The sequence below is a fragment of the Nelumbo lutea genome, chromosome 3, assembly GCF_056320005.1.
Source record: "Nelumbo lutea isolate HS-2025 chromosome 3, American lotus-T2T, whole genome shotgun sequence".
Classification (NCBI taxonomy): Eukaryota; Viridiplantae; Streptophyta; class Magnoliopsida; order Proteales; family Nelumbonaceae; genus Nelumbo; species Nelumbo lutea.
In genome coordinates, this window is record NC_142686.1 from 28,777,790 (window position 1) to 28,798,956 (window position 21,167).

A 21,167-nucleotide genomic window follows, 5' to 3' on the forward strand; every position below is an offset into this window, starting at 1 on the left:
ATACACACACATGATCGCCATCAATCGATGCTGTAGATCTAAATGTCATTGACATATATAATCAGTGATCGGAAACTAATTAATGAATCAAATATAATGATATAATAACGATTCGAGCTTTATCAGCCTATTGTTTGGATTGGATTATTAGTGCGGAAATGCTTAAATGTTTCCTACAAGTAGACGTGCCTAATTATTTAGCTAATTAAGTTTTAATTTGTGCTTATATATATATATATATATATATATATCTGAATTGTCAATTAGATTACTGTAAACAGCGTCCATCAAAAAGGCTGTTGTTAGGTGGTCAGGATCAGCTGATTGATACGACCGGTATAGAAATGGAAATGGATGGCTGGAATACAGTGACTTGGCACCAAGGGTGCCGTGTACTGATTTATGGATCTAAGTTGTGAGACTTGGACGATTAGTAATGTAGATCGAATTAATTAAGATGCTGAAAATCTGATTATTAATTTGTTGTATACTTGTATCAAGCATTCTGTTTCAAGGACAAAGACCCATTTAAATTCTCATTATTTGTATTAAATCTGTTCAAGGACAAAGACCCATTTTATCTTTCCAAATAGTACAGTTCTAAAATCTGGTACTTAGTAATAAGTGTCTGTTCATGGACAAGGACCCATTTCAATTTTCATCTGCCAAACAGTACTTCTGGCGTGTTTGTTTAGCAATTAGGCAAGTATCTTTTTATCATTTTTTCTTACCATGAATAGGATATAATGATCAAAGAAACGAATGCATCTTGATTTTGTTTAGCATTTATTCAAAGAGCCAATATCTTCCTGATGATGGGGATTCTTTGCATGTAAACAAATATATCATTTAAGCCCTATATACTAAGTCTCCACAAATAATGTCTCATTTAGACCATTATGTAGGGTAAGCAGGCAATATATAGTAAGACACAAAACATATAGGGGGCTGTGGGGGAACTAAAAATCTGGTGTGGGAATTATAATTTCGAATTAAAAGCCAATACTAAATAGTGAAATAATAATGGATATATTAATATGTAAGCTGCTTGTAGTTTATGTCAGATAGCTAGTCATGGTTATTGGTTACATTTCATTGTATTTTTTATTTCTTTTCCCAACTTATAGCTTATTAAACAATTTCTTAATAATTTTTCCTCAAGAAAAAGAAGAAAAAAAAAGCAATTTCTTAATATTAGAGGGGGGACCATTTACAATGGCATAACTTGCACGAAACACCCTTTAATTGTCCTTATTCCAACATTACCTAATAAGTTTTGATCAAATGGGGCCTTGTTTTTACATGATGTATGGCTATTGAATTGATATTGTTATCTGAAATATTAAAATCCAGTTTATAAATTTCCACTAAGAAATCTCCTCTCTTCATGAGCTTAATTTTTGCATTTTTTTTTTTCTGATGATCAATGGCATAAAGTTCATGATTCATCACGGAGAAGCCCAGTTTCTCATTTCGGAAGTAGTTCTGCAATTGATATACCATCTTGTATTTGTAACTTAGCTCAGTTTGAAAAGAATAACAAATATTGCCAATAGGGAGGTTATTGTCAATAGGAAGGTTGGTTACCTAGCTAAAGGATTTTAAGACTGGCTTGGGTTTAATTGGAACCACAAGACCGGCAGCTAGTTCCCTCATAACTTGCCACGTATTGGTTACTTGGAAGATCAGAACCAACCATTAAATGGGTCCTACTCCTACCTAAGATAGGACATAAAGAAAAGTCAAAACAATTATACGACTTTAATTAATCCACCAATCTGATGGGTTTGCATTATCGTCAAAGCTTTCAAAGCGTTTTAATATTTTTGTTGCATCCTTGAAATATTTGCAGCACGAACTGATATATCCTGATCATATATACTTTAAAGCTGAAAATGTTACCCATCAATGGTGGGTCCTATCATCTGATGTGGATATTATGGTCGGCTTGGGAGCCAAGTTTTTGCTAAAGAACTATTATATATCTATAGAGTGAAAGTTTCACGTGGCTGATATCAATTCCATGATGAGAGATTCCAAAGCAATGGCTCTTGTGCAATCTCTAGTAACAGAAGACCAAGCCAATTAGAGGTCCATCCATGGCTTCTCTTTCTGTCAAGTATCACATATAATTGACAAGCAACTAAGTTGGTATAAGGTTGTACATGGAAGAGAGAATCATATCTTTAAGAGGAGAACAACGAACCCCTTGTCTCCACTCTGCAACACACAAGTTGCCAAGAAGAATCCAACTTCAACAAAGTCCATGTGTCACTTTCTTGATGTGTTGGTTTCAACCACTCTAAATTTAAATTTCTTCATATTAATACGTTTTCTCTGGTCTAAATGTGTTCTTTTTTCTTGGTTACCAGCCCCTTTTCACAACTAATTAATTAATGTGTTTCTCGTTTAGATACTAAATCTAAATGCGTGTGAGAAGTAACACAAAAATGGTGAGTCTTGTGGCTCTTGCCCATTGTTTTTGTTCTTAATTAAAGCCATGCATGTTCAGAGAAACTAGTAACTGAAGCCTGAAGGTGGTCCTAATATCAGATTGGACTAGATTAGTTGGCCGGTTTTCAGAGGCTAAGCTATTAATTAAACGAAGATAGTTGAATTAGACTTTTTTTCTTTTCTTTTCTGGGTGCAAGACTTCTTTTTCCTTTCTCGTGAAAGTTTGTCAATGGTGAGTTATTAGAGGGTGGATATGAGGTCTGAAAATATAATTTTTTGAGCTATAAGACGGGCCGTGCTGCCCGTGGCCCGGCACGACAGTCCACAGACCGTGCCAAACCCAGAATCACCGTGCAGGCTGTGTTGGGCTTGGGGTTTTAGGTCTATGGGCCGGATCAGCACGGAACGACTGTGCGGGCCATGCTGTCTATGGCCCACGTACTGGTACAGCTCGGCATGGCCCATATATATTATATAAATTATAATTATATAATAATACATAGCATATAATATATTAATAAAATAAATATTTTTTTTATTTTATTATACTAATTTATTTAATTATTATATATATAAGAAATTTTATAAATCAAAATTCATATAAAATTAAAATTTGATATTTTTTTAAATAAATAGCTTTGGTCCGATGCATAACCCGATCTGGCCCAAGGCTCAGCCCACAGACCAGATCGGCCCGCGGCATGGCACGGGCCTAGGCCGTGGGCCGAGCCGAGCCAAGCCAACCCCCCAAGTTATCCGAGGGGGTGGCATGGCTCGGGACGGCCCGTTGGCCGACACCGTACACCTCTATGTTGAAGGTCTCAAAGTCTTTTGGGTTAGCTTAGGAGGAGGGAAAGACATCCTTATCCGTAGGCACAAAGTCATTCAAACATGTTTTGTGAGAAAAGGCAAAGAGATGTCACTTGTTTCTTACCCTGATTTTTTGGTTTGGTGCTGCCCCTTTTGTTCTGTTTCTTTGTATATTCCTAGTTGGTGGGTTTCATGGAAAAGAAATAAATCTGTATTTGTATTTCAGTTTTAGTAGGATGGAAAACAATAATTCCCTAGTGGCTTATTTACCTGGCCAATTTTTATCCTCTTAAGGCTTGAGTGAATCATTTATCCATTCACATCGAGAATTGCTAATATATGATGGGAAAATAATAATGTCAATTTTTATTTTTTGGATAAAACAATTATTGTAGAACTCAGAAAATAAAAGAACATTGATAAATGACAAATACACTTATCTGGGTAAATGCATTTACGAAGGTAAATGATTTCATAAAACTCGAACAAGGCCTCAATACAATTTAAAGTTACTCTTCCCAGCCCAAGATTGTTAATATTAGACCAAAAAACATGGCCCTACCAGGGGCTTTATAATACAACTCAATTAAGATTAATTAAGTCATCAGAACGTAGAGTCCACATTGCAAACAAAGAGCCGCCAAGGACTTTGTATCTTGCAGCTGTTTGTGTCAAATAAAGAACATTGGAACCAAAGCTGGCGTTGCATAAATAAAGACCAATAAACAAGCAACAAGTTGGTTTGGTAGTCAACGAGAAAAACTTGTCTTTTAGTGAAAATGAGAAAATAATCTTCTTTTATGGATGAGATATATATATATATATATATATGCAGAATAAATGGGCTATAAATATAGGAAAAACTTTGACTGTTTTCAATATTCCCAAACGGCCCAAGTTGCCCATTAAAATAATAAAATTAAGCTAGTTTTCTCTCAGCTCAGGAATGACTAGTTTAGATTATCTGAGCAGATAATTCATCAAAAGAAACAATAAAAGATTATTGAGGAGATTGAGCATGTAAGTACCATTGAAGAGCTATAAACACAATTATGTTTAAAATAGAACGACGTGTCTATAAGTGACGGGAGCCACTAAACCCTATGGTTATACAGTGGATGTATCTGAGGTCTGATCGGTTCAGAGGGGTTGAAGAGACCTAAACCGACCCCTTAAACCGGATGTAAAAATAAATAAAAATAAAAAAACAATAAAAATGTATTTGCCCAATACGCCCCTACCAACGTATCAGTATTTTGAACCTTGGGTAGGGCTATTACACATTTTTTTCTCCCTCGTTGGTTCCTTCAAAGAGTGATACCGCAAAACACTTGTTTAAAATTAGATCTGTGGAACTGAATGTAGGGACCATTGTTTGGTTTAATGATAAAATTGTGAGATCGGGTATTAGAGTCTCAGAGCAGTCCATTTAAAAAAAAAAAAGTATAGGCCTATATCCAATCGGACCAATCCACCCTTCAATCCAAAGACCCCAGATAGTTGGGACTAGAAAAGGTTTGGTTGTCTATGCTCGACAGCCTGGGCTATAGACAGGACGGTCCATGCATGACATGTTAGTTCACAGACTCAGTGTAACAGTAATGTTTCCAGATGAATGGCTGCATGAACTACCATGTCCTGCAGGTAGAGCCCAGGCTGTCAAACGCGGATAGCCAGACTTTTATCATTGGAACCAACACAACACAACATTGGATAATGGCTTTTTTAAATCTCTGGAGCTGAATGTGCACAATGAATACATGTTACCTGTAATGCATTTCAACTTGATCTTAGACCTCTTTTTAAGTCTCACCTCTAGCATTAGCATTGAGACGATGAGACAGGTGGCTGCAGGATTATTCAATATGTACTGGACCCGGACCAGTGTATTATCATTTATACTGCAAGATAAAATGAAAAAAGAATACGTATAACTCCTGGATGCCTCAGCTGAGCATACGTGCTTGAGATAAACGAGGCTTCATCATACAAATATGTCACAAAGATGAATGGCTTTAATTCTTTTTCTTGCTTTTAAGGGAAACAAGAACATCCTTAAAATTTTCTTCAGATTTGACTCAGGACCATATTTTACATATTGCCACCAAGCTATGTACATTCCCTTTGCTCCATTTCTAACCGAGATCTACAACGAGAAAGTGAGAAACAAAATCTCCAAGCTGCTAAGTATGCACGTGTTTTCTACAATGACAAAACAAATTGTACTCTTGCGTCGCAGCACTTCAGTTGCTCATGACAGCTCTCTCCGTTGAGTCACAGGAAGGTTGTATCTGATTAAGGTGCTAAAGTTCCTCCACTTGAACTGAAAACCCACAAGGGCAGCGTTTGGTTCGCACTGAAATTTCTTCATCAAAACTCTGGTCTTCTACTGGAAATACATGTTCATGGTCATCACCAAGCACAGCTGATTGAGTATCAGAATTGGCACCTCGTACATGGCCATGGCATCCAAGAGATTGCACATCATCCTTGCTAGTAGAAGTCTTAGGTCCATATTTTTCATCCTTTGGGAGGATGCGTTCAGATGCCTGTGAAAATGAATCACCCCCATAGCAGTTATTCAACCGTTGTCGTGTTATAATTGATGAAAGAAGCTGATACCATCTAGAAATAGATTGGGCTTCAATCCGTCTCTTCTCTTCAGCATCTCTTCTATCTTCTTCTTCTGCATATGCCTGAAGAACAGAAAAGATCACATAAAAAACAGTATTCATTACCTCTAGAAACTTGCAGTTCCAAAGATCTCTCATTAACCTAAAGGATAAACAAAAAATGGTCAAGGACTTTACCTCCAATATTGCACCTTTAAATTCTTTGCACACTACAATCCCTTCAAAGATGGGAATGGATCGGCCATTCCGAAATTCAAACCCAACCATTGCAGGGGCAAAATCAATCTCCAGCCTCTTTACAACAGGGACCACCCTAGGTAACCTCAGGTGCACAGTGCCAGGTGGGAGACACTTCTCGGACCACACATCCACTTGACCACGCACGTTCTATAAGAAAATTCAAATCAAGAATTAACTTGAGGACATCCATATAACAGAATACAGATTTTTCCATTTCAATATCCTCAAGTAGTATAGAGCATGACATCATGGTAGCAATGCCTCAAGATATATCATACCAGAGTGGTGCCCTTGGGGTAATGTTAAGCGCTAAAATAGGAGTATATCCCCCCAAGAATGGATTGCAAGTCAGGCACTACATGATTAGTAGCTCATTCACCAGTGTCGGTTGTTATTTTACCATACTGTCTAGAAATTTGGAAAATCGGGAAGAGATAATCTTCTCATCCAGCTTGAGTTAGAAGATCAAGATGTATTCCAACAACTTGAATCGATTAGTTGTTACTGGCATTTACTAACAGAACCCTTGGTCTTATTTATCACTTCTCATAACATAATGGGATCCTCCAAAACACTCATCATCTATTATACCCTGACTGACACAGACAGATACGACTCCCCATTTCCTAAAACTGCACACACATATACGGGTACAGCACCCCATATCATTTGTTTATTCATGCTTCTATATCCACTTTTGAAGTTAAATGCTATTTCTCAAGGCTTATGTCTTGCCAAACTTAATTAATTGCCAACATATATAATTTTTTACTATTACTTGGTGTAATAGTCAATTCCCAAGGTGAGAAGCATGAAGAGGCAGGTTTGAGTATGAGAATGACCACTTTGTGCAAAAGAAAAAAAGGTCAAAGGTCAGATCCTTATCCAGACCTCCCCTCCCAAGACCCTAGATAGATGGGACCAACATAGGGCAATACCCTTTAAAATTATTTATAGTATGATTAGTTCAAATACACCAATTTACATATTTTAAAAGTGTTAATAGAGTATATATATAAGTGCCCATGCTGTGTCTGCCATCATATTGAGTGTGGATCACATCAGACACCATTATGCTAGGCATGTACAAGTATTCAGATAACCATAGCTCATCATAATATCATGCCAACTGAAAATGGACCTGAAACTGGAACACAACCATACCATGTATAAGATGATTTTGGTCAAGTTGGTCAAGTTAGCTAAAGAGAATACCAAAGTTTAAGGCATATGATTAACTTTACTATGAGGTAGGCACCAAAGAGAGAAAAAATGAAATTTATAAACTTGGAAAGATGAGAAAAAAGAAACAAAAATTTTCAATCAAGTTAGTAACATCAAAGAAAAAAATCAAAGAGCCTTATCGAAGGGTAGGGTAAGGAAATCTTGGAAAATGGAATAGTTTTTTTTTAATTACTAAATAAAGAAAATATAGAGACTGCGAGCTAGGAAAGGGTTCATAGCCCCAATAATAACTAGAAGCTATAGTACTTTCATAAAATTAGATCTTTAGAGGCAAGAGACGATTTAAATAAGATGAACAAGGGGAAGGAATTAGAAGTATCTCAAATAACAATCTCGAAAGGTATGGGAGAGGTAGGGTTATCATGGTTAACAGTGTCTGGCTGGTTGAAGTGGAGACTTGGGATCAAAGTCCATCATCACAAGGGGATGGACTACCCCCCATTGTGTAGTCTCACAAAGCAAAAAGGTTAACCAAACAATTTAATAAGATAATGAAAATAAAATAAATGTTAGATGAATGGAGAAAGAACATCATGGTGCCTATTATTAAAAACAAAGGCAATGTACAATGTTATAATAATTATTGCAGGATTAGACTTGTGAGCTACACTATCAAATTTTGGGAGAAAGTGATTGAGTCATTGATAAAAGATCATTACATGGAACATATACATTAGAAAACCAATTTGGTTTTAAGCTAGGGAGACATAGAAGCTATCTTTTTATTGAGTTCTTTTTTTTTTTTTTTTGGAGAATGGAAAAGTATTATTGTATTAATGATGTATAAATGAGAGACTTCCAAGATGGAGAAGTTCCATAATAAAGGATCTTGAGAAATGGCAAAGTATAATTGTGTAAACAATGTATAAATGGGAGAGGCTCACAAGATGGAAAAGTTCCATGATAAAAGAGATCTTCACTTTGTTTCACCATTCCATTTGATGGTGCCGTATCCATTGTTAAGTTATTAGCATTTTAATCATTTATTACTACTTTGAGGCATGCCCTTTCTGGTATGTGAACCTAATTAAGAACATATTTGATGGTGCAATGACTAATGTCAAAACACCCAGAGCGGAGACATTAGAGTACCCTAGGATTTTGTAGAGAAGATGGGCCGAATGGCCCATAGACTGTCATTTCATGTTATGTTATGTTTCTCTCTGTTGTGGGCCTTATTCTAGGCCCATACTCTGTAATGTTCTGTTTTTTGTATTTTCCTGTATGTTTCAGCATCCTTAGTGGTATCCCATGTCACAGCCTCTATCAAATCAATCTCTTGCCATATAGATTTTAGGGTTGAGAAGTATGCTGCAAGTGACTTCTCCCTCTGTCTTAGATTCTTCACATCACTTCTCAGTTTGTAAGCTCTGGCAGCATTCAACTTTTGGGAGTAAGTTTCTGCAACACTATCCCAGATTTCTTTAGCCGAGTTCATCCACAGATAATGCTGACTAATCTGTGGCTGCATCGAGTTCACAAGCCACCCAATCACTGTGTAGTTTTCTTGCACCCATCTCTCATAAGATGGATCATCCTCTGGAGGAGCTTTCTTGCTCCCAGAAATAAAACCCCATTTTCCTTTGCTACAAATATGGATTTTCATTGATTGTGACCAAGCCAAGTAGTTGGTCCCATCAAGCTTAACTGTATTTACAGCCAGCATAGAATCGGTTGGGGTTCCCAAAATCTGTCCATATTCAGCAGCATTCTTGTTTTCAAGGCTTGAAAAATCCATCATGTAAAGGCTCCAATTAGGATTTTCAATAGGTTTCCCAAGGTACTGGGGTCTTGATGAGTTTAATTTGATTTGAATAGGCAACAACAACTAGCTCACAGAATTAGTTCAATCTTGATAACTGTGACAGACCAGTTCGGTGGTAGTTCTTTCTTTACTGTTTCAGCCTTCAAAGGACACCCAGCAAACCTCCAATCACAAGGTATTTCAGGTTCCCAACAGTCGTTGTCCCAAAGAGAAGAAAAAAGGGCCACAGCCCTTAAGAGACCTTTTGTCGAACACTCAATGTGTAGTAGTTAACAACCTACTGTTAACTAGAAGAAACCACTTCAAAGTGTTCAGTATAGGTCCAAGAAGAGACTGGGATGAAGATGAGACTAGTACCACTTAGTTTTAGATCAGTTTCAGCAGCTTGGCAGTCCAATAATCAGTCGAATAGCACTTCCAAAACAACCCATAAATTTCTGAGTAGAATCAGTCCAGCAACAGTGGGCCGAATGGAGGTGGGCTTTGAATGCTTTAGCAGTCCTCCCAAACAACAAAAAATAACCCAGCAAAGGACTGAGAAAAGACTTACAGTAAGAGAGTCTCTGGTTTGAACTATAAACCAGGCCGAACACTTGTTCTCTGAGATAACTTCGAAATTCCTTTTCTCTGATTTCAAATCAGGCTAAACAATTTGCTATCTGATTCTTCCTGGTCACCGAACCCTTCTCCAAGTGTATAGAAACTTGGGCACCCTCCAATGACCTCCAAGAACCAGGCGGATGACTGTAAACTTTCAGCCCTAGAACCTCCTCATGTAGTTGGCTGAACTAGAACCACATGAGGGACACGCCAAGCAATGGCCCGCTTTGATACCAAGTTGAAAAACAGCCCACTTGATGTATGGAACTGTTTGAGATTAGATGCAAACCAGAAAATAAACAAACAAGAAAGGAAGAGAAGAGAGAGCTGGCGGCAATGAGTGTTAGAGAGTAAGAGGTTCGAACATTTCACTCTCTAACACTCTAAACATCTTATTAATAAGTTAATCTTTGACAAATTACAGAGAGGCCCTTGAGTGGGCAGGAAAATACAAAAAACAAAATATTACAGAGTATGGGTCTAGAATAGGGCCCACAATAGAGAGAAACATAACATAACATGAAATGACTGTCTATGGGCCATTCGGCCCATCTTCTCTACAGATTTATATTGTTTATTTTAAAAAACCCAGCACCTAGGTGCCTACGCGTCAAGGTGTCTCCATGTCACCTAGCTTTTTCTTAGTGCCTTGAAAACAATGTTATTAATTCACGAAACTAAAGAGGGATCATACAAAATTAGATTTGGCAAGAGATGCTTCAAAAAATTAAAAACAAAGTATTAAGATAAGTAGGACTAAAATGAAACAAATGCTATGTAAATTTAATAATATAGGAGCACAATTCAGTAGAATTTAATATTACCTTGATTTGATAATGAGAGAGAGAGAGAGAGAGAGAGATCGAAGAGGATATCATCCAATAGAATTAGAGCAGGATGTGCAGAAGGGGTGTGTATCCAGAGTCCTATAAGATAGGGGAATACCACTTGAACTAAAACAAAAGTTTTTTAAAGTGGCTATAAGGCTAGCAATGTTATATAAAGCAAAGTGTTGGGCATTCAAGAAACATGTCCAAAAGATGAACGCAATAGAGATACAAATTTTGAGATGAATGAGTGAGAAAATTAGAAACGATAGAACCAGAAATAAGCAGATTTATTAGAATGTTGTAGCCTTGACAAGTGATAAAATCAGGTAAAGTAGATTAAGATGCTTGTTTATGTACAGAGAAGACCATCTACAGCAGTAGCAAGGATAACTAACCTATTGCAAGTTGAAAGGTCTAGAAGAACCAGGAGCAGGCCAAAACAAACATGTGTTGAAGTAGTGAATGTTAATGTCGACTGTGTAGAGGCATTTTAGTCTTTATGTTTATGTTTAAGTTGCTGATGTGTAATGTTCTATTAGTAGTTGTGTCCCTCACTTAAGTAGGGGCAAAGGAGTCTTTTTATGATTTAATAGAAACATATAAATTGATCTGGCCGACTAGAGAGAGACAGATTTCTCTCTTGTTCGAACCAGATTTCTTTCCCTCTCTATTTTCTTCGCTTCTTCTTCTTCTTCTTCTTCTTCTTCTTCTTCTCATCTTTCTCTTACTTCTACAGTCACATTCTAACAGAATTCAAAGGCAGATTGGATTATAATAGTGAGAAATAATTTGAAGGCCCATACTTGCCAATGGACATAGCAATAAGCAGAGCAGAACTGTGGAACAGAAAAACATGATTCATGTAGCCAACCCCATATAGTTGAGACAAGGCTTTGTCAAGCTGAGTTAAGTTGACCAGCTTAGATCTAGCAGAATATATCTTTTTTTTATTGCAACTTTTTTTTTTGATCAATAACCACAGATTTCATTAAATGGTAGTAAACTTGCAAAGAATAGGAGCTAAGGTATCTTAACTCTCCAGAAGTTGGGAATGCACCCAAACTGATAAAAACAACAATTACAACTGAGCCCAGAACCCAGAAACCCTATTAACCCCTTGCCTAGCTAATCCATCAGCAAAGGAGTTGGCATTTCTCTTTACCCAAGTACACTGAACTTCCATATTCTTAATCATCCATTTGAACTCTCTTTCATTACTGTAGCTCCACATCTTAGAGGTGTCTTCTTTTAGCCAGACCACTACAATCACAGAATCTCCCTCTATAGTCAATTTCTTGACATTAAGGTCATTGGCCCTTTGTGCCCCTTCCAAAGCTGCTAACACCTCAGCCCTCAAAGAGTCTCCCACTCCAATTGGGCCAGATAACTATTACATTACCTTTCTCTCTTAACACCCCCCCAATACCCGAGGGCCCTGGATTCCCCATGCTACTGCCATCAAAATTTAGTTTGACAAAACCAGGAGGTGGAGGGTTCCATATGAGATTCGATGTCTTCTTACTTGAGACTGAACTAGCAATTTCTTTCCATTTTCTTAACATATCATCTGTTGAAAAATCTGTGAATTCATCCATTGTTTTCAGCCAGTGTATTACCCTTATATGAATCACTTCTAGCATAGTTTCCAAACCTCTCTCCTTTTCTGAAAAGATCCTTGAATTTCTTTCTTTCCATATTGTCCAACAAACAGCAGCTCTCACACATCTCCACATGATTCTTGATCTTTTTGTTGAGCAGTCAAGAGAGGAAGAGGAAAACAAGCTTTGCACGTTTGTTGGGGAGATCCACCTGCACCCAAACAAAGAAGCAAACCATTCCCAAATATTTTTTTCCAAAATATAGGATATTAGTAAGTGGTAACCAGACTCACCAGCGGCTTTGCAAAGAACACACCAGTGTGGAGATAAACAGCCATTGGGTCTTTTTCTTTGAAGTAAATCACCTGTGCTAACACTTTCTAGGAAAGTTTCCCAATAGAAACTCCCAATCCTCGGAGGTATAGGTTGACACCACACTTCCTTGACAGGGAATGACAAACCAATAGGAATTTCCGATTGTATTAGGGCTTTAAAGAAGGAGGCACAAGTAAAGGATCCGGAAGGAGACAAAGTCCAAATCCTACTATATGTTTTTGTAGGCTCCAAGAAAATCCCATTAAGAATGGACAAGAGAGTTGAGGTACTATCCAATTCGATATCTCTGAGTGCTCTTCTCAAGCCCAAGTTCCAACCAAACCCAGAATTTGAAATTGAGGAAACAAGGAATGTGGCAATTGGTTCATTTTTGAAAGTGGAGATTGCAAAAAGAGACGAAAATTGGTCTTTCAAAGGAGACTCCCCAACCCAAACATGTTCCCAAAACTTTATGAGGTTACCTGAGTGCAAGTCATACCTGATCCAAGGAGAAAATAGAGGCAAAATAGCTTGGATTGATTTCCAAGGTGATGCTCTTGTAGACATAGCCAGAATCCCAGAGTCCCAACCATTCTCTCCAAGCCCGTGAATACTACAAATTATCTTAGCCCACAATTTTCCTTCTGTAGAGAACACTGATGTGGGCCCCACTGTGTTCGTAGGACAGCAGTGTAGTTATTTGTTTCAGTTATAGTAGTGTCAGTTTGAGTCAGTTTGTTAATTCAGTTGTTACTTATTTCAGTTTTTATTTACTTTATTTATTATGTAAGTACCAAGGGCAGATGTGTCCTTTCCATTATGTACTAAACATAACCTATAAATATTAAGAGAGTGGCGGCGGCAAATCTGTTAGAATCTGTCCCTCCTTTCAATAACTTGTGTTCTCTTGCTTCTCTTCTATTCTCTCTCCTTTCTCTCACTTTCTCTTCTGTTTTGCAAACCTAAAACCTTTTAGGATTCAAGACTGATTACAGTCTTGATCTTCTACTTGGTATCAGAGCCTATCTAGGGCTTCTCATGTGTGTCTAGTCCAGCCGACCACATGAGGACTAGCTAGGGCTGGAAGCTTTGAAAAAGTTTTTCGGTGGCTGAATCTCAGAGATTACCAGGAGAGGTTCGCAGCAGTTGAAGACTTGCCACGACTTGCAAAGAGTTGGTAATCAGGAAAAGGCAGCGAAGGTTAGGGTTCAGGTAACCCTAGAAGACAGTAAACCGAAGACAGGTAATTAGTAAGTTTTTTTTTTACTGAGTTTCAGAGACTGCAACCAGCCGAGATAGGTTGAACTGTGTTCAAGTTTGTTCTAGGGTTTGGCTTGCCGAACTGTGGTTAAGTTTGTTTCTAGGGTTTGACTGTTGGGCCGAACCCTCCTCTTCAAAGGTGATTAGTTTTTAGGGTTTCATATTGCCCTACGACAAGTCCCACTTGTGCGGACTGCTTGGAGAGTGCAACTGAGCACTTACTTCAAACCTACAGTTGAAACCCTATTTTTGCTCTCACAGCAGTGGGCCCCACATAAGTGATTTCAGAGAATAGCATCTCAGATTGATAGGCTGCCCGGTAATGTGCATGCCAATTGATTTCAGATCAGATTTGAGTTGATTTCTTGCATATACTGTGATAGGCGATTGATTTCAGATCAGATTTGGGTTGGTTTCAGATCGGATCAGATCAGATTTGTGTTGGTTTCAGATCAGATTTCAGACTTACTCGCTTGACTCTGTTTTCTGGTATAATTGCTCTAGCAGTTTGTAGCCACTGAATCTTGATCAAAGATGGAGTTTAAGGGTCAGGGAGAAAGCAGTTTTGGAAACCACAGTTATGGTAATGTATCTGAAACCGGGTTTCAGATTACAATTATGAGATTTGATGGGTCAAATAATTTGGAGTGGGCGCAATCAGCCATGATGGCTATTGGAGGAAGGGGAAAACAGGGTTACCTCTTGGGAGATGTGAAAGAACCTTCCAAGGAGGACCCAACATACACCAAGTGGGTTCAAGAGAACTATTTAGTTATGGCATGGCTGTGTAATTCTATGCAGCCACATATTAGCCGAAATTACTTGTGGGCAAAGATAGCTAAAGAGATATGGGATGTTGTGAAAGAAACCTATTCCCAACCCCTTAATGTTGCCAGAGCCTATGAACTGAAGTGTGAGGTGAACAGCCTTAAACAAGGAGAGAAGCCAGTTTCAGTCTACTTCTCTACCTTGAAATCCTTGTGGAATGAGATTGACCATCTAGAGACCCTTGAGTGGGAGAGTCCCAAAGATGCACAGACTCACAGAAAGCAAGTCGAGACGAATAGGGTATTTGAATTTCTGGCTGGTTTGAATTCAAAATATGACATTGTGCGACAACAGATATTGACAAGAGATAGTGTGACCCTTTCTCAAGCATACTCCCTGGTGCACAGTGAAGAGACCATGAGGAAAGTTATGATGCAGCCTCAGCCCTCTTTCCCAGCCTTGACAGCTATTAAACCCAAGCCAGGGGGTGACTCAAAAAGGGACCGGAAGAAGGAAGATAAACGGGATCTGGTATGTGAACATTGCAAGAAACCCAAGCACACAAAAGATACTTGTTGGAGGCTACATCCTCACTTGGTCCCAACAAAACTAAGAAATAAGAAGGGTAATGCTCATATCGCAGTGAACACTGATTCAACATCCTCATTAGGCACATCCCTGGAGACTTTAGCTGTTGTTCGGGCTGCCCTCATACAGTTGGAAAAGGAAGTTGGGAGTTCAGCTCAGCCATCTCAGTCACCATCAGCTCCTGCCACATCTGCATTTGCACATTCAGGTACTCGAGCCTCAGCTTACCATGCTTCAGCTCCAGGTAATACTGATCACTGTTGGGTAATAGATTCAGGTGCATCTGACCATATGACTAGCTTGCCATCTTTGTTCACTTCTTATCACTTGTCCTCTGGCCAAGATAGAGTATCCATTGCTGATGGCTCTCTTGTTCCCATTTCGGGCAAGGGGGACATCAAGCTATCGGAAACTATCTCTTTATCTTCTGTCTTACATGTTCCTAAGCTTGATACTAACCTGCTTTCAGTTAGTAGTATTACAAAACACATGAACTGTTCAGTAACCTTTTTCCCTGACCGATGTGTTTTTCAGGATTTGGAGACGAGGAAGGTGATTGGGACTGGCCATGAGACAAACGGGATCTATCTGCTTGGAGAGAGTTCTCGTCAGGAGGAGTCAGTGGATAAGAAGTCTTTTGTTTCCCAGTCTGTGAGTTTGGTTATGGTTTGGCATAACCGATTAGGTCATTTGTCTTTTAAGTCTTTGAAGAGTCTGTTTCCTGCTTTATTTGAGTCTGTTGAGTTATCAAAGTTGAGGTGTGAGAGTTGTGAGTTTGCCAAACATTGTAGAACCTCTTATTCTTTAAGTAATAAAAGGAGTAATTCCTCCTTTGATAATGTGCATACTGATGTTTGGGGGCCATATCATATCTCTTCTATGGGTGGGTACAGATATTTTCTACTGTTTATTGATGACCATACCCGGTTTTCTTGGGTCTATCTTATGCGTTCTCGGGATGAGGTTCCTGCTCTGACCCAAAACTTCCATCAGATGGTTCTCACTCAGTCTGGGACCAAAATCAAAGTCCTTAGATTTGATAATGCAAAGGAATACTTTGCTCAGCCATTGACCTCCTACCTTCTTAGCCATGGAGTTATTCACCAGAGCACTTGCCCTTATACACCACAGCAGAACGGCGTTGTCGAAAGGAAGAATAGGCATATCTTGGAGGTGGCTAGAAGCATTATGTTTACCTCCAATGTACCTATTCGCTTCTAGGTGATGCTATCCTCATGGCAGTTTATCTCATTAATCGAGTTCCTTCCCGGGTCCTTGATATGAGAACCCCCTTTTCCCTTCTATACCCAGACGAAGAGTTGTTCATTGTTCCCCTTAGAACCTTTGGTTGTACCTGTTTCGTTCAGCTTCTCGGGCCTCATCATTCCAAATTTGAACCTAAGGCCTCCAAATGCATTTTCCTTGGTTATGCACAAACTCAAAAGGATTATTGCTGCTATGATCCGGTTTCAGAGAAACGGTTTGTCTCCATGGATGTCACCTTCTTTGAGGAGACACCCTATTATCCTAGGGTTTCTCCTCAGGGGGAGAGCAGTGAGAGTGGGGCTGTTTTGAGTTTCTTTCCTCAAGGGGAGAGCAGTGAGAGTGGGGCTATTTTGAGTTTCTTTCCTCAAGGGGAGAGCAGTGAGAGTGGAAGTGGGACTGGTAGAAGTGGGGCTGTTCCTTAAACTATTCCACTGGGTAATGAAGGTTGTAGTGGTGAGGGTGGTCAGAGGGAGCCGGAGTTGAGAGTCTATCATAGGCGATGCAGGCAGGTTGATCCTAGTCTTCGGCAGTCCCGGCCAGCTCCAGTTCCTTCTGTGCCTCTAGATCCAGAGTCTACTGAGATACCTCTCACTGTTGCCACTTCCCCTCCTGTGGATGACCTTGATCTCCCTATTGCCATTCACAAAGGGAAACGACATTGCACCACTTCTACAGCTCACAGCATCTCACAATTCTTATCCTATGATCGTCTATCACCATATTACCGGTCCTATCTCACTTCCATTGCCGATGTCCCTATTCCAAGAACAGTGCAAGAAGCCTTATCAGTTCCAGAATGGAAAGATGCAATGCAAGTCGAAATGGATGCCCTGTTGAAGAATAATACTTAGGCACTGGTTGACCCACCAAAAGGAAAGAAACTGGTGGGATGCAGATGGGTGTTCACTGTGAAGCATAATGCTGATGGCTCTATTGAAAGGTACAAAGCCTGGCTGGTTGCAAAGGGGTTCACTCAAACTTATGGTATAGACTACTTGGAGACCTTTGCCCCAGTAGCCAAGATGACCACCATTCGAGTTTTGTTATCCCTTGCAGCAAATCATTCTTGGCCCCTGTTTCAGATGGATGTTAAAAATGCCTTTCTGAATGGAAACTTACAAGAAGAGGTTTACATGCAGTTGCCTCCTGGATTCTATGATACAAAAACAGGTAAGAAGATTTGCCGACTGAACAAAGCATTGTATGGTTTAAAGCAGTCACCTAGAGCCCGGTTTGATAGGTTCAGATTAGCCCTTGGAAGGTTTGGTTATGTACAGGCCCAGTCAGATCATACACTATTCATCAAGAGGGTGGAGTCCTCTCTAACACTACTAGCAGTATATGTTGATGATATTGTGGTGACAGGAAATGACAGTCATGAGATTGAGTCCCTCAAACAGCTCCTTCATCAAGAGTTTGAGGTGAAAGATCTTGGTGCACTACGGTACTTTTTAGGTATTGAGGTTGCTAAATCCAAGCAGGGGATTTTTATCTCTCAGAGAAAATATGTTCTAGATCTATTGGCAGAAATTGGAAAGTTGGGTGTTAAGTCGGCCGATACACCCATCAAACAAAATCACAAGATTAGTGCAGAGGGTGGGGAGCCTCTTGAAGACAAAGTTATGTTCAAACGGTTGGTTGGAAAGCTTCTATATCTCTGCCTCACTCGGACGGATATCAGCTATACAGTTAATGTTGTTAGCCAGTACATGCACTCCCCTAGAACTTCTCATCTTCTTGCGGCAGAGAGAATATTAGCATACTTGAAGAGATGCCCGGGTAGAGGTATATTGCTCAAGAACAATAATCACATGAGGGTGGAAGTCTATACAGATGCCGATTGGGCTGGAAGTGTTGATGACAAAAAGTCTACCTCTGGATATTGTGCCCTGGTGGGAGGTAACCTTGTCTCTTGGAGGAGTAAGAAGCAGAGTGTTGTTTCCCGCTCCAGTGCTGAAGCGGAATACAAGTCAATGGCTAATGGAGTGGCTGAAATCTTATGGCTGAGGTCACTACTTGAAGAATCGGGTATTGACTATGAAAAGCCCTTAATGTTGTATTGTGATAATCAGGCAGCTATTAATATAGCCCACAACCCAGTGCAGCATGACAGAACTAAACATATCGAAGTTGATTGACATTTTGTGCGAGAAAGGGTCACATCACAAGAAGTGTGTCTTCCGTACATCACATCTAATATGCAGCTCACGGATATCCTCACCAAGGTTGTACCAAGGAAGAAGTTAGAGACAGACCTATCCAAGTTGGGCATGATAGATATCTACTCCCAACTTCAGGGGGTGTAGAGAACACTGATGTGGGCCCCACTGCAGTGGCCCCCACTGTGTTCGTAGGACAGCAGTGTAGTTATTTGTTTCAGTTATAGTAGTGTCAGTTTGAGTCAGTTTGTCAATTCAGTTTTTATTTACTTTATTTATTATGTAAGTACCAAGGGCAAATGTGTCCTTTCCATTATGTACTAAACATAACCTATAAATATTAAGAGAGTGGCGGCGGCAGATCTATTAGAATCTGTCCCTCCTTTCAACAACTTGTGTACTCTTGCTTCTCTCATTTCTCTCACTTTCTCTTCTGTTTTGCAAATCTAAAACCTTTTAGGATTCAAGACTGATTACAATCTTGATCTTCTACTCCTCCAATGAAAATCTCCATAGCCATTTCCCTAGTAAAGCCAAGTTCCTATTCCTTATGTTCCCAATGCCTAGCCCTCCATCTTGCTTACTCCTACACACCATCTCCCATCTAACCCTATGGTCCTTTTTCCCCTCCCCTGGCTCCCACAGGAAATCTCTCATTAGCTTTTCCAACTTGCTAGCCACTCCTGCAGGCACCTTAAAAACTGAAAGGTAATAAATGGGCAAGTTAGCTAAAGTAGACCTAATTAAGGTGATTCTTCCTCCAAGAGGTGGATAGTTTTTCTTCCAAGATGCAAGTCTCTTTTCAAGCCCCTCCACAACTAGTCCTAAAACGTCCTTTTTGAGGATTATCTCCTAGAGGAAGACCAAGGTAAATTAGAGGCCAATTCGACACTTCACAATCCAAAATGTTTGCACACGCAAGGATCTCACTTCCCCCCATATTCACACCTACAACACAACTTTTATCAAAGTTTACTTTCAGATTCCGCATTTGCTCAAAGAGTTGTATTGTAAGTTTCAAATTCCTAATCCAATTCATGTCCCCTCCCTCACGGAAGAGAATCGTATCATCTGCAAACTGCAAATGTGTGAGTTGTATGTACTCCCTGCCAACTCTCCACCCTTTGATTAGACTTATAGAATCTGCCCTACAGATCAATCTCCCTAAGACTTCAGCAACCAAAGCGAACAAGAAAGGAGAAAGGGGGTCTCCCTGTCTTATTCCCCTCAAAGCTGGGAAGAAGTCCACCACCGTTCCATTCACCAAAATAGAGTAGTGGAAAGTCCTAATACACCCCAAAACCCACCTGCACCATCTATCTCTGAACCCAAAGTTGATCATTACCTCTAGCAAAAAGGACAAATCTACCAAATCATAAGCTTTTCCCAAATCTAGCTTACAAACCACACCATTTTTCCTTGATTTCTTGAAGTCCTCCACACTCTCATTTGCTATAAGTATTTGATTGTTTATTTGTCTTCCCCTCACAAAAGCTCCTTGGTTATTTGAAATAATGGTATTAGAAGTGGGTTTCTTTCATGACATCCCAGATTTCCTTAGCTGTTTTTGCCCACAAATAGTTTCGGCTGATATTTGGCTGCATAGATTTGCACAGCCAAGTCATAACCAAGTAGTTCTCCTAAACCCATTTGGTATACATTTGGTCCTCTTTAGATGGTTCTTTCACATCTCCCAATAGGTAGCTAAGTTTTCCTCTACCCCCAATAGCCATCATGGCCAATTGAGTCCATTCTAAGTAATTGGATCCATCAAACCTCACAATTGTAATCTCAAATGCATTCTCAGACATATTACCAGAATTGCTAGTCCCAAAAGCACTTTCCCCTTGATTCTTGAACTCCATTCTTGGTTAAGAATTAGCAATCAAAACCTTTTAAAGCTATTGTAATAGGAAACAGCACCTAAGCAACAGGTAACAGCCGGCCTAGGTCTTCCACAAACAAAGGAAAACAGAATTCTGTATGAACTCAGTGCAGAACTGATCTGAAACCAATCGACAGTTCTGAATGTTTAGGGTGAACCCAGTTCAGATCTGATCTGAAACCAATCAACAGGTCTGAATTTTAGGGTTTTCTCTCAAAACCCTAAAGAGAAAAAAGTTTCAGCCGCACCTCTCAGAATAGACCAAGATGGTTCTTTCAAGGTTGTTCTCAAGCAAAAAACTTACTTTGTGAAAGAAGAACTCTGGCCGCCTCCTACTGTCTGATGCAAAACCCTAATCTTGGGGATCCGAAGCCTTTTCTAGTTCTTCCTGACTACTTGCACTCTCCCATCTCCCAGCCCTAGACAACTCTCATGTGGTTGGCTGGATCAGACTCACATGAGAAACCCTAATCCTTGCTCTGATACCAAGTAGTCGATCAAGACTACAATCAGTCTTGAATCCGAAAGTAAAAGACAAGATTTCAGAAGGAGAAAAGAAGAAGAAAAGAGGGAGAAAAGCAGAAGCACACGAAGGGTTTTAGAAAAGGAGAGAGAGGGTCGAATGAGTTGATCTGCCGACCCACTCTTAGTATTTATATGTTTACTAATTGTAAAAAAAAGGCTGAATCACCCTTATTGCTTACATGGCAAATAAACTAATAATAAAGCTGAAATAACAACAAAACTGAAA

At 39.4% G+C, this 21,167-nt stretch overlaps 1 protein-coding gene across 4 annotated transcripts in view; it reads right to left on the minus strand.

Moving 5' to 3' along the window:
* Positions 1-5,274: 5,274 nt before the first annotated feature.
* Positions 5,275-21,167, minus strand: part of RAD4 (DNA repair protein Rad4 family) — a 46,901-nt gene continuing 31,008 nt past the window's right edge. For all 4 annotated transcript variants that reach the window (XM_088977541.1, XM_088977540.1, XM_088977539.1 and 1 more), the window contains exons 13-14: positions 6,075-6,284; positions 5,275-5,960 (exon numbers count right to left, since the gene is read on the minus strand). In XM_088977541.1, coding sequence (XP_088833667.1) covers positions 5,568-5,960; positions 6,075-6,284 — 603 coding nt within the window. In that variant the 3' untranslated portion in view covers positions 5,275-5,567. The remainder of the gene's footprint in view (positions 5,961-6,074; positions 6,285-21,167) is intronic.